The 13722-nt window shown below is 42.6% G+C and overlaps 1 protein-coding gene across 5 annotated transcripts in view; it reads right to left on the reverse strand.

Moving 5' to 3' along the window:
• Nucleotides 1-9917, reverse strand: part of IKZF2 (IKAROS family zinc finger 2) — a 137241-nt gene extending 127324 nt beyond the window's left edge. The window contains exons 1-3 of one of the 5 annotated variants that reach the window (XM_048869701.2): nucleotides 9619-9917; nucleotides 6875-6923; nucleotides 5975-6079 (exon numbers count right to left, since the gene is read on the reverse strand). In XM_048869701.2, the coding sequence (XP_048725658.1) occupies nucleotides 5975-6079; nucleotides 6875-6908 (139 nt within the window). In that variant the 5' untranslated portion in view covers nucleotides 6909-6923; nucleotides 9619-9917. Of the gene's footprint in view, nucleotides 1-5739; nucleotides 5945-5974; nucleotides 6080-6874; nucleotides 6924-8053; nucleotides 8096-9618 lie in introns of those variants that run through there. The other 4 variants (XM_048869698.2, XM_048869700.2, XM_075118123.1 and 1 more) reach the window with 4 other exon arrangements.
• Between the last annotated feature and the right edge of the window lie 3805 nt (nucleotides 9918-13722).

The raw sequence follows: 13722 nt of genomic DNA on the forward strand, positions 1-13722 counted from the left end.
GCATTGGGGGCTCCCCTGCTCTCCTTGGCTTATATAAGCGCCCTGCCCTCAAAGTTCCCCTTCCTCCTTAGCTGGAAGAGACAGAGAGAGAGAGAGAGAGAGAGAGAGAGAGAGAGCGCAGCTCCCTCTACTGTTTCAATCTGTTTTAACCACTGCACCGAAAGCGATGGCCAATGCAGAGAACTCCAGTCCTGCATCTATAAGGCCCAATCCTGCAAGATGCTCAGCACAGAACTTTCCATTGACTTATGGAAGTAGAGGGAGCTCAGCACCTCTCGCAGGATTAGGAAGCCGGCGCTTGATCCAGTCCCCATTCAAGTCCATGGAAAGGCTCCTATTTACTCCAGTGGGAGCTGGGTCTTGCCCCAAGTTTGTCTCTGGGAAAAATGAAATGCTGCCTACTGAATTTCTATTAATCCGGTTTTGAGAAACACCAGACAACTACTATATTCCACAGAAATTGAGGGGTTTTCCTCTCATGACTGTCTGACAAGAAACCAGAATGAAGTATTAAAACCTGCTGACTACAGCTCTCAAGAACTTTGAGTGCTGTAACAGGGTGTGTGCTGGAGAGCTAACTGAAGATGACAGTCAAAGGACGTTACAGAAGCTCCAGAAGGAGGGCGTGTCCGGTAACAAAGCTGGGGTAGGTGACTTCTCAAAAGAGTCCACTGGTGTGAATAAAATAGTATTTAAACAAGATTAGCTGATAATTCCACTCCACCCTCACTATAACACTCACCAAAAGGGAGGAATGCTTTTACTGCCAAGTATGTGATACGGTAGGGAGTGATATTGGGAAAGAGTATACATAGGTGAAGCTAGGTTCACCTGCCTGCTAGTTACAGACCACACTCGCTCAGGATAGTTCAGGGTGTGACTAAGGTCCGCTCTACACAGTACAGTATGACCATTTTGATTAGGAGTGTGATTTTTTTTTTTAAACAAAATAGTTTTTACCAGTACAACCTCTACTATGGATTAAGTTACACCAGTATAAAGATGCCTTATACCATTATAGCTTATTTGCCTTCTTATAGAAGCACTTTCATACCAGGATAACCGTGTCCAGAGAGGGGGGCAAGGTTTTCGACAACTTTAACTATCAGTACTAAAGCAGTACAACTTTTGTTTGTAGACAAAGCCTAGCTTTATGTCTAAAGCATGAGCTTTTCCCCCCCTCTAACCGCACCAACATTCAACTGGTTCGCCTAAAATTTCTCGTCAGTTTGCCTAAAATTTCACATCTGTTTTTCTGCCAGGGAGAATATTTCTTGAGAAGTTTGAGGTTAATTGGATGAGGGATCTGGGTGGTGCAAATGTTTTTAAAAATGAGGATGGTTAATTTTTTTCCAAAATGTCTTTAAAACAACAACAAAACCAAAACCTTCCTCTCTCTAAAATCAGCTTTGCCTAGAAACTTCATTGGCCGACATCCTGTGAAACCAGAACTACTGCTTTATGTTGTTCAGCATTGGCCATCCTGTAGAACTTAATGGCTGTGCGCATTACCTACAAAAGACTAAATAAATAAAAGTTCCAAGGTTGTATCATGATGAAATCAAAGCTGATTTAATTTCAGGAAGTTTCATTGCACAAGATAGGATCCATGGATGTGTTTATTTATTCAAACAATTGTGAGTGGGAAGTGAAGTTGATACACCTACAGTAAATGCAACATTTTGCTCAGGGAAAATGACTGAGGTGACACAAGCGTTGTACTAAAATTTCCAGTTCAGAAGGAAAATTAAAGCTACCAAGCAAGATTTTGAGCTTTAAGGTTACAAAAAAGGGACACAACTGATGGTGCAAAATAGTCTTCGATTGGTTGGACTATAATATAGGTTATTTTAGAATAATGTCTCGTCTGAGTTCTCTATAACAGAGTCTAACTTAACACTCTTTTTAAATTCCTTTCACTTGGTACAATCATCCCAAAAGCTTTCTAGTCAGCTACTGTTATTATTTCCCAAAGCCAAGGACTCTCCTAGAGTCATTATGTTCAGCAACTGACTCAGGCAACCATAATTATTTTCTTATCAAATTACTTCTTATTCTTTAATACTTTTCCTGCATTGTTATACAAACATTTTTTAAAGTGCATTCACTTTCAAATAGCAAAACTGTTGGATTTTAGTACTTATTCTTGTTCTTACTCTGTCTATTTTAAGGCGTATTTTAATCTAGACCTGGAAATAAGAAAGCCATCTGTAACACCCATTGTAGCACCATTTAACTCTCTAATTTAAGTGGAACTTTCCTCTGGCATGGTCAGATGCCAATAGCTGCCATTATTAATTTTCCATACAGTATCAGACAATGGATTTAGCGAAATATCCTTCATGTTACACAGAGTGGTCGTCAAGTCAGCTAAACAAACAACTGAGACCTTGTATTACAGTGGACTTTTTCTGAGTCCATTGTAACCTGGAAAAAGTGTTTCCTCTCAGGCAAATTCTATAGCAAGAATGTAGTGTGGGAAAACATCGGAATTGTTTTGTTTCTTTTAAAAATTGCTGTATTTGTCTGCTTCATCTGCTTTCACATTAGTACGCTGGTCCCTCTCCCGAGAATCTTGTTCAGTTTTGACAAGTCCCTGCCCATTTTATTTCCAATTCAAAGTTTGCCGAAGTCAACGGAAAGACTTCCACTGACTTAAATGGGCTTTGGATTAGGGCTTTTGGTCCCTGTTCTACAATGAACTTTGGACGGGTGGTATTGAGGTCAGTCAGTGGGGCTCTGTCAAGCACCGGCATTCATCCACACCAAGTTCATGCATGATCAGAGCACTTGTGAGAGTTTACCCAAGTAAAGACTGAGTAGCCAGTGAACTAGGACTTCCAGATTTGGGCCAATGTAAACACGTAGTTCAATGTAAGCATGCTACTGGATACAGTATTTCTTGAACTGGAGATGGAGGGAAACAGTCTGCTGATCAACTGGCGACTTACAATTTAGTTACAATAAGTTACTTAGAATTATTTGAGTATTTGCCAATATCTATCTAGTACTTTGCTAAAGGGAGATGCATATTGTAAGGTATACGTAACATCATTAGTTAGCTATGATAGGCAATCTACTCTGATTTATCTTTTAGCATCATCTCATTTGGAAGAATAGTGGGTCTCTGCCCCATCTATAACCTATGCATATAACTTTGATATTGTAAAGTGATACTATGTTAAGGAAGCAATAGACTCTCTTCAACATGAGCCAAAATATTTAACCTGCAACCTTTTGGAACAGAAGCTGACAACATCAGTGGCCTGGCCAAAAGTCTTACTAACATGGAATTGCCACAGGCTAATAAATATGAAGAACTCTTCACCAAGCATTTTACTACTGTTGAGTGAGAAGTGCTTAATTGTTTCAGAAGTCTTGCACTCTCCTGTCTGCTCTATGCACTCTTTACTGTACATAAAATATCCAAGAAGATTGCCTTGTCATGCCTTGCCTTTAATCTCCGTTTAAACTGGGCATAGCTGAAATAAGAGCTGTGGCTCAAAATGATCCAATCAAACACAGGACTGAGGACCTAATCCTGACCTTCACCGCTCGGACCCAGAAGAACTAATGCAGGTTCCCCTTCTTTGGGGGATCAGTGGGTAAGTCTGGGAGTGAAAGATTTGGGGGCCCAATCCACCTCCCACTGAAGGCAACAGCCCCAATACAGCACTGCCCCGTACAGTTGTGTCGCCACTTACACCAGTGCAAAAGTAGTGCAAAGAACTACCAAATCAGAATTACACACACTTTGTACCAAGATAAACAGGCACGCCAGCAGTGTACCAAGGTCTTTCCAGTGACTTCTACTCAGACCCAAGGTCTGTGCACACAGAGTACCCATCCTCCTTCCCTCCCTACTATGAAGCCCACCTTCATGGGATCTGCTTGCATCCCAGCAGCAGGAATTTTGAGAGGCAAGAAAATCCACAACTTAGCAGTTTCCAATAGCCATCCTCCTCCCTGCAGAGGGAAAATGTAGAGGCCCACGGGCTACTAAAGCGCTCTGGCTGTGGAACATATGGTGGACCCCAATGCACAGCCTCGTTATTTGGCCTGTATCCACTGGGTTGAAGACTTGGCCCTACGTGTAAGTTAACCAATCCAACTGCAACAAAAGCCTGACAGCTTCTAATCAACATCTTTGATTTTTTTGACATGGGATAAAGCTCCTCGCTCGAAAACATTTGATGTTTGATCAGAAGAAAATGTAGTTTTGTAATGAAAAGAAGAAGAATTCTATATGAAAAAAAGGGGGTCATATTCCAAGGTTCCAATCACACAGGCAAAAGCCCTGCATCCAAAATCAAATTTTGCCTGCCTCCAGAACACTGGATAGAGCCCTACATTTGTCCACACCAACATATCTTTAAAACAGGCCAACAATAGTGGAAGTTACTGACGCACATGCAAGAATAAATATTCAGGAATTTTCACCAACACCAGTAGCCATGTGCATATGCTGAACTCGGAACATGCATGTTGCAGGCATGAATGAGATTAAACAAGAAGAATCATTGCAAATCGTTGCACAGTGAAATTAGATGCTAAAATATTTTCACATGATCTCAGCAGACAGCTTTACTCCTTAATTAGACCCTGTTTTTTAGTCTATATGATAACGAAAAAAACCCACTGGTTTAAATCTTATCTCTGATGAAGCCTTCCCATTAATAAAAATGTAAACAAAGAGAGTAGTAAAACGTTGATAAGATCATTAAAAAAAAAAAATCAGAATCCCAATGCAGCAGGATTGGAATTGTCTAAAGCTGCTCAATTAGGACAGGGTGTCACATAAAGTTCAGCCCAGAGTGTTAGCAATCACATTCTCCAGCAACATGTATATAATTGGAGATCTTCATAAGAACCCTCAGGTTTAAAGGCTCATAAAATCTGTATTTTACTCGTAATTTGCAGGAGACAAAGAGAAATTGTTAAGGACAAGTAACATTTTCCTCCCAGTGAAAAAGGCTTTGAAGATAATACTCTTATGATTACAAACAAACTAATTCTTAATGCCTTATTTTTCTTCCAGAATATTTGGAGAAATGTATAACTTTTTTTTTTTTACTGTATATATTCACACACACAAGAGGAAGAGAGAGAGAAAAAAAATGAGTATCAAAAAAGTATATTGGAAACTATACATTTTAAATTACTTTTGAATACAAATAATAAAGCACTTTGTGATAAGTATCTTGATAAAACATTGTAATCAACCGTGAGACAATCTATGTTCTTCAGATAAAAGTATGTATAGGCTCCAAAATATAGCTGAAAGGTGTTATTTCATTTAAGGGTGAAAAAAAATCCATCATCAAAAATATTAAGTACACCTGACTCTCAGTGTTAGACTCACAGATCCCTCTGCACTTTCTCAGTTTCTCTTTTGCCATTCTAAAACAAAACCCTTTCAATTTGTTAAAGACTCCACTGGTGAGAGCGTTCCATAAATTACCAATTTATACTGGCCATTTTCTGAAATGTTCAAAGCAAAGCTAAGGTAACGAACAGGATGCTGAAGTTTCCATTCAGAACAGTAAAATATATCCTGCCATCAAGCCCGCATAGTGTAACTTTAGATTTTGCTTGAGTCAAGCCTTTTGGAAATAAAAGCTTGTTGGCTTTCTAGATAAAGCCATTTCAGACTGCTTTTTGGAATCCTGCTAAAAAGCTGTTTGGATCTCAAAACCTGTCAAAGCAAAACAAAGACTAGTAAAACCTAGCATTTCCTACCTGGTACAGGTAAGGACCAGCTCTCAAAGGCCACCTTGGGATACTTCAGACTAGTAATCAGACTCATGTTTAGAAGAGACACTAACATGAACAAAACCAAATCTGTCCCGTCCTTTTCTTCTTTTGTTAGCAAAATCTACGGCAGTGGCTTGGTCGAGTGAACAAGATGAAGACCCCACAGACTAAACTAGTCCAAATATGCTGCTAGAGAGAAATACACAAAAAGAAGGCTTACTGCTTGTCATGTGACTCGGTGAGATATGCTGCCCATTGGGTGTGCTTGAAGTGAGGTCAATAGCCATGTTGGAGTGCTCCCTTTCGGGCGAAAGCTCATTGTCACCTGTTTTCACAAAATAAAACACTTAGGTTTCTGTCCCATGGCTCCATAAAATTATTCAATTATACAGCATTCAGACTTGCTAACTTCTTTTCTACCCACCCGCCTTCCAATTTTAATAGATTCCTCCACGGTCAACTAAAATTGGCTTCCTAGTGACCATAAACATGAATTATTATTTTTGAGAATCAAAAAGTATCCTCTAATCCCCACAGATTATAAAAAGTACACGTGAAAATCTTGCTCTGGCTGTTTTGCATGAACAGAACTTAGAATTACTTGCCCATTTCTACATACTTTGGTGCTAACAGACTAGAGACTGAACTGGAGCAGAGTGGAGTATCATTCTTCTGTAAGGACCTTCCACTCCAATTTTGATTCATGGTTTTCATGTAGCTGGCCATTAAGCTATAATAGTTCAACAAAGTAAAGTATTTTCCCTTAATGGACAAGAAGGGAGCAATGTATAGTACTAAAAAGCCTCACAGTAAAAAATGATTTAGTTTCTGTCCTGTTTCTCATTTATGTTTTATATAAAATAAACATTGCTCTCTTATGAAAATATTTAAGCAAATATTTAAGCTTATAAGATAGTGTTGTTTTTTTTAAATAACCACTCAAGTTTAGTGTTAAATGGTATCTCTCCACTGTTCTCTTACAATATGGAGGTTAATAACAGCACAAATGAAAGTTAAGAGTTTCGGGGGGGGGGGGTAACACTTTCTACAGAGATATTGTGAAAAGGAAAGCAAAGGAGACTTCACAAGTAAACCAACAAAGTTAAATAAAAGTACTTACATGTTATATATCCATCAGTAGCCTCTGCTTCCATAGTCAAAGTGCAGTGCTACAAGGCAAAAGAATACAGCCTCAAAGATGCCTGCAAGTATCAGCCATTAAATGCTTACACTTATTTAAAGCCATTAGTAGTTGCCTCTTTTGCTACTGCCGCTGCAACCAGCACCTAAGAAACATGCAAATGAAGTGGTGCACCGTGCACTGGTAAGTTTTTGAACTCTTTTGGCAAATGATCTAAAGCTGCTGCAGACGGGGGTAGAAAAGGTAAGTCTGCATCTTGATGAGCTATGTTGAGACTATAATTTAATTTTTAATTACAGTTCCACCTGCTTTCATAATTTTTTTTTGGAGGATCCAGTTGGACCAGGTATGTTTTCACTGGGATTTTAATGCTTTATCAATTATCAGTTCTCACATCCACAGCAGGCTTCTAAGATGTTGATACTACAAAGATTGCCCCTTCCATACTTATTCCATGATGGCTATCATGTTCTGACTAAAATAAAACCCTTCAGTGTCCATATTCCTTTCAGAGTTATTACAGCCTTTTGTCTTCAATTGGCCATCGAACACCCTCACTCACACACCCAGACACCTGTGCATGCACCTGTTCATTGTAACCATACCTATCATACTATGGGCTGCATGTCATATTTAATATTTCTAGACCATGCATTTTGTGGTGTGTGCCAATCTCAAAGTTTCTGGAAGCACTTTGCTGACATAGAACAAGCTATTACTTTCCAGAAACTCAAGTAACTGTATTGGATGACACCCCCAAGCTTTCATTTGATTAAAAGGGAGGGGGGGAAGGAATCAATAATCGTAACTATATTATTTTAAGTGGAAAAGTTAAGAAACTGACATGATCAGAGGAGAATTTTATTTCCTCTCTCCATCTACAGCCCCTTTTTTGCCTTTAGTTTCAAAACTCTCACTGCACCAAGCAGCTAAATTATTCACATGAGCCATTTCTGTATTGATCGCCAAGTATATTTAGCCCTGGCTCCTGGAATTTCTCCATTACTTACTGGAAAACAGGCAGCTTCACTTCTTGTCTCCAAAACCACTTCCCTCTCCCCTACCCCACGGCCCCTAAAAAAAACAACTTTCCTCTGTGTTCCTCTCTGGTATAAGGCAGATCAAATTCCCAAGGCACTCAGTACACATAACACATACATTTCAAACTGAAGAGCTGCCATCAAACTCTTTCCATTACTGATTTGTACACGATTGTAACAACTTTTAGAGACCACTTTAAAAAAAAAAACAGACAAGCAGCTCCCTCAAGCCCTTTTAATGTTACCTTATCTTTCCCCTAGTACAGGTAGATGAGGGGGAGGGGGGAGGAGAACACGTCAGAAGCAACAGGGAAAGGAGATCATCCTAGCCAATGAAATGGAAGGAAAGAAAGGAAAGGACGGGAAGGGTGGAGGGGGAAGGAATGAAATATACATAAAAGAAAATGTTCTTTGATTCTTTGAAATAAAGAAAAAAAGAGAGTTTGATCACAATGTCCAGTTGTAATGGCAAATCCCCAGCTGCTAACCCCCTCCTACCCACCACCAATGGAGAGATAGTTATGATCGTATTGAAGATATAGCGAGATGGGAAAAGTTAACAAAAAATAAATTAAAATCCCCTCTCCCCCGCCCCGTCTGTCCCCTGAAACTTACAAGTAGAACATTCAGAGCGAACGGATCGGTGGGGAAACTGAACAGAAACAAAAAAAATGAGCGAGGACTCCCTCCCTTGGGATGGTCTTGTTGAGAAACTCACTCAGGAATGGCACATACTTTCAGGAAAGATGAAGAACAAAAAGAGAGAGGGAGGGAGGGAGAAGGGGAGAGAGGTCAGCCAGTGCTACAGCAATGCGATTAACCAGGAGAGAGAAAAACTTGATCCACCGGTTCCTTAAGAATCGACAAGAAAACTGGAGGAGAGGAAGAAAGGGGGGACTTGGAGAAGGGGGGGGGGAGGAACAGAGAAGTTTAAAAAAAAAAAAACCACCCACACAGAGCAATAAACCTAGGCCAACTTCACAGGATTGTTTTTGGCCCCTGGCAAAATGAAGAGATCTTAATTTCATCTCTGTCAATCCCCGCCCAGAGCACAACCTGTCAAAGTAATTTAAGTCCTGCCTTATTCAATATCGTGTCTGTCATGCCAGGAATAATACCAAAAATAACACTAAAAAGGGATGTAGAGCACTTTCTCCCAGGTAGCTGCAGCTAGAATAGGAAGCTGCTGCAAATTGCAATTCAAACCCTTGTTGTCAGTTTCCAGAGCGGAGAACTGATTAATCGATTCACAGCCCAGAAAAGAGCATTTTAATTGTAAAAAAAGAAAAAGAAAAAGAAAAAGAAAAAAGCAGCACCCCAAAAGGCTTTGCCAGTCCTACCCCGTAGAGCCAGTCACTATGCTGGCAAATAATATTAATCTTCCCCCTCCTCCAACCACACGTACGCAGACCGATTGATTAGCATTAATTCGTATTATTGTTGTTACTGGGTAACAGCAACAAGTCATTTGATCGCATCACAGCGCGAGGGATGCCCCCACCATTAGACTTTACTTTGAGACAGCCCCCCCAGCCCTTGGCAAAAGCAGAGACGTTCACACACACACACACACACACACACACACAGACACACAGAGAGAGATTTCTGTGAGCCATCATCACACAAATAACCCCCCCCCCCCCCCCCCGCCCCTGGAAACCAAAATGCCAAGCGAAGATTTACCTCAGCAGCGCATGCAGTACCTCACTTCCATCACCCCTTGTGTGTGGTGTTTTTTATTAGCGCCTCCTCGCCCTTGCTCTCTGTGCCTAGTGCTTGTGCGTGGGGGCGCCGCAGCGGGCTGCGGGAACCGCAAGCGGCGGGTCTGTCGCTAAGGGGAATCCTGCTTTGACTTCCTCCATCTTCAGAGCGCAGGGCCGGCCCGGGACAGCTGGTCAAACCCCGAGAAACCGATCCGGCAGAGGCACCCTCGCGCGCGCGCCCCCGCCCCCGCCGCGCATCTCGCCCAGGCGGCCTCTCTCAGAGGCCCCCGCCCTGCGCCGGGGAGGCCGCCGGGAGTGCGCCTCCGCGCCGGCTGGGCTGCTCAGCGCGCTCGGCAATCGATTACAGCGCGAGCGCTGCTCCGGCGGCTCGCCGGCGCGCGCCCTCCCGGCGAAGGGGCGGGGGAGGGGGCTTCGCCGCGCCAGAGGGGGGCCCCCCCCCCCGGATGGCCGGCGGGCAGAGCCCTTCCGCTCCCTCTGCGGCGAGAGCCAGAGGCAGGAGCGGAGCCGCCGCCCGGGGTGACCTCACGGTGCTGCTCTCGGATTCATGATTCAGCAGTTCTGTTTCTGAACTTTCTTTCTCAAGTTTCAGAGGAACAGCCGTGTTCGTCTGTATTCGCAAAAAGAAAAGGAGGACTTGTGGCACCTTAGAGACTAACCAATTTATTTGAGCATGAGCTTTCGTGAGCTACAGCTCACGAAGTGAGCTGTAGCTCACGAAAGCTCATGCTCAAATAAATTGGTTAGTCTCTAAGGTGCCACAAGTCCTCCTTTTCTTTTTTCTTTCTCAAGACTCTGCCCCTGTGCCATCACAGGCGCAGCAGCGGGAATAAGACTGGTTTCAGAGGAACAGCCGTGTTCGTCTGTATTCGCAAAAAGAAAAGGAGAATAAGACTGTGTTTTGGGCGCGAGAAAGGACGACCACGAGCCTTTCCGGGGTATAGATTCAGATGTTGGATTTAGGGGCATAACTTCCATTGAAATGAAGACTCGTGGCACCTTAAGAGAGGAACCCATTTGTTTGAGCATCAGCTTTCCTGAGCTGCAGCATCGGATGAAGTGGGCTGTAGCCCACGAAAGCTGATGCTCAAATAAATGGGTTCGCCTCTAAGGTGCCACGAGTCCTCCTTTTCTTTTTGCGAATACAGACTAACACGGGTGCGACTCTGAAAGCTGCCGTTGAAATGAGTGTGAGTTATGTGTCTCAATCCCCTAAACTGCTGTGAAAACCTCAGCCAATCCGTGCCGAGATAGCACTGTGCCTATAGGGGTGTAAGGATAATGAAGGCAAATCTAAACTGAACAATCTCTGGTGCCCATAATCCCGTGCAATTTCAATGTACTGTCCTAGATTGGATTTTTAATTTTGTAACTATTTGGTCTATTGGCTTTGCCCCCATTACAGTCTACATGAGAATGCATGGGGAAAAGACAAAAGGAAACAAAGAGGAGAGAAATGCTTCAAATCCATTATTTTTATTTAATTGGACATTCATTATAAGTGTGAGATACATTATTTATTTAGCATCCTCAGGTCATATATGAAGGAGTCGGTTTAGCTGGGGAATTGGTACTACCATCATGTGAAGCTAAAATAATATGTGAAAATTTGATGCCACTCACCCTGGACTTGATATGGAGCCTGATCCAAAGCCCACTGAAGACAATGGGAGTCTTTCCACTGACTTTAATGGATTTTGGGTCAGGCCCAACATGATCATTCCTTTTGTTCTTTCATGCTTTGATCAATACTGAATTAGTTAATTTGATGATGGACTTTGAAATATCATCATCAAGTGTCAGGGTTAATGGTCCAGTGAGATGAAAGGAGGCAATTCACACTTACTTTCTGAGCTATTGTTTATATGCCATCTACACTGTATTATATATATTGTATTACACACAAAACTGCATTAAAAGAACATTAAATTTGCAAAGTTAAACACTCAGCGTCTTGGAAATGCCAGAATACAGGTGGCCCGTGCACCCTCGGCCACTTGAGCTAACAGAGTAGCTGCTATAGGAGTTGGTTGTCAGACCTTATGTACACCAGAGGAGGATTTTGCCAGAGGGTTTCACAGATATTTCACACATTTGCAGAGCAATGTGAGACTCTATTCCAGGGGAGGCCAACCTTGCTCTAGTCCATTCTATTTAGGTTCTCAGACTGTGCTCAGCACCGTAGTATTATCTGTGTGTTTTCCAGCGGAGAATTCGGCAATGGGACTACCATCTGTCACGTGATCTCTCTTCCGCTCCCCACGAGATGAAGTGTGTGCAGGAGAGTGTTTTATTTTGGAAATATTTTATTTATTTATGTGTGTGTGTGTGTGTGTGTATGTATCTCCCTCTGTGTGTGCATATATAAAATGCACACACACACACACACACTGCTGTATGTTTCCGGAATGCGTGTTTATGGACTCAGGAAGCTTGGGTTCCATTCCAGGTTCTGGAGGGGACTGTTCGCTAGCAGTCACAGATCCCTGTGCCCATATCCCTCAAGCCTGACCCTTTCCCCCTCCAGCCTGCCCTGGCACAGTCCTCTGTTTTCCACCCTTCCCCTGCTGTGTCTTTGGCCCAGTCCCCGTTATCTCCTCCATGGTTCTGGACTGGGTCCCAGGCTCCCCTTACCCCCACCTCCTGACCCCCTGTCCCAGTCCCAGTCTTCCCCTACTTGGGCTCCTTATCCGATCGCAGTGTCCCAACCCGTTCCCCACCCTACCTTCCAGTCTCCTTGTCCAGCCAATCTCAGTCCCGTCACACCTCAGTTTCCTAACCTGGGTCCTGATCACAATCTACTCCCTCTGCTGCCTCCCCCTCCTCCCACAGGTGCAGCTCTTGTGCCCTCTGCATTGTGGTCAGGCAAACGTCTTCCACCACATTGCCTAGGCAAAAGCTGGTGGAGTTCTGAGAGCACAGTACAGATACTCTCCCTGTGGTCAGTTTTGGTGCCGGGCCCCCCAGCAGCCAGGAGCAGCAGTTGCAGAGAAGTCTTGCTCAACCTGTCGTTCTTGGCTGAAGCATGCTCTGTGCAGATGAAATCTTCAGAGAATTTAGCTGTCAAACAAATGTGTACTGAGCATGAGTGAACAGAGACTTTTTCAGAGACTTATAACTTGGCCAAACTTGGGCATCTTTTCATAAGGACAGCAAACGGCATATTCTGGACACCAGGGAGACTTCCCGTGCCAAATTTCAAGTCCCCACTCGTGCTTCTCAACGAAACAGTCATACGAATTGTTTCCAATATGAGCAAAACAACATATTATCCCCAAATTTCATTCTTTGAAACTTTGAACAAAAATCAGTCTGAGGCAGACACCTGGCATGGAAAATTTCAGCCCAAATGGGGCTGAAAGCAAAGTATAAGCAACTGGAAACAGGGTACTATAATGGGAAGTGATGGGCAATTGTCGGCGGTGCTATCAGTGCAGCCTATAATGCATATAGAGATACATTAATTATAAGCAATAAAATAAAAATGCAAATTAAATAATGTTTTCATTTTAAGGATCAAATTCTGTTTGCCTTATACATGTATTCTCATTGGACCAGATTCTGCTCTCATTGACACTGGTGTAAATCAGAGAGTTATAATGGTACTACTAAAAAGAAAATGCTTTTTCAAAATTTATTTGAGCATAAGCTTTCGTGAGCTACATCCGATGAAGTGAGCTGTAGCTCACGAAAGCTTATGCTCAAATAAATGTGTTAGCCTCTACGGTGCCCCAAGTCCTCCTGTTCTTTTTGCGGATACAGACTAACACGGCTGCTACTCTGAAACCTATGGTACTGCTACTGTAATATCGGAATATGGCCCATTGACTCCAATGGCGGGACTCAGGGAAGGGAACAGAATTTAACACTAGGGGTAACATGTTGGCCCTGTTGAAGTAAATAGCAAACCTCCCATTGATTTTAGTGGGGCTAGGATTTCACTTTAGGGGTGAAAATACATTGTGTGTGTGTTATGAAAAACTAAATCAGAGAATATAAAGGCATTTGATGCTTGATGAAATAATACCATACACTATTCTAAGGCAATTCAGAAAACGTTCAGCTC

The sequence above is a fragment of the Caretta caretta genome, chromosome 11 (assembly GCF_965140235.1).
Source record: "Caretta caretta isolate rCarCar2 chromosome 11, rCarCar1.hap1, whole genome shotgun sequence".
Lineage (NCBI taxonomy): Eukaryota > Metazoa > Chordata > Testudines > Cheloniidae > Caretta > Caretta caretta.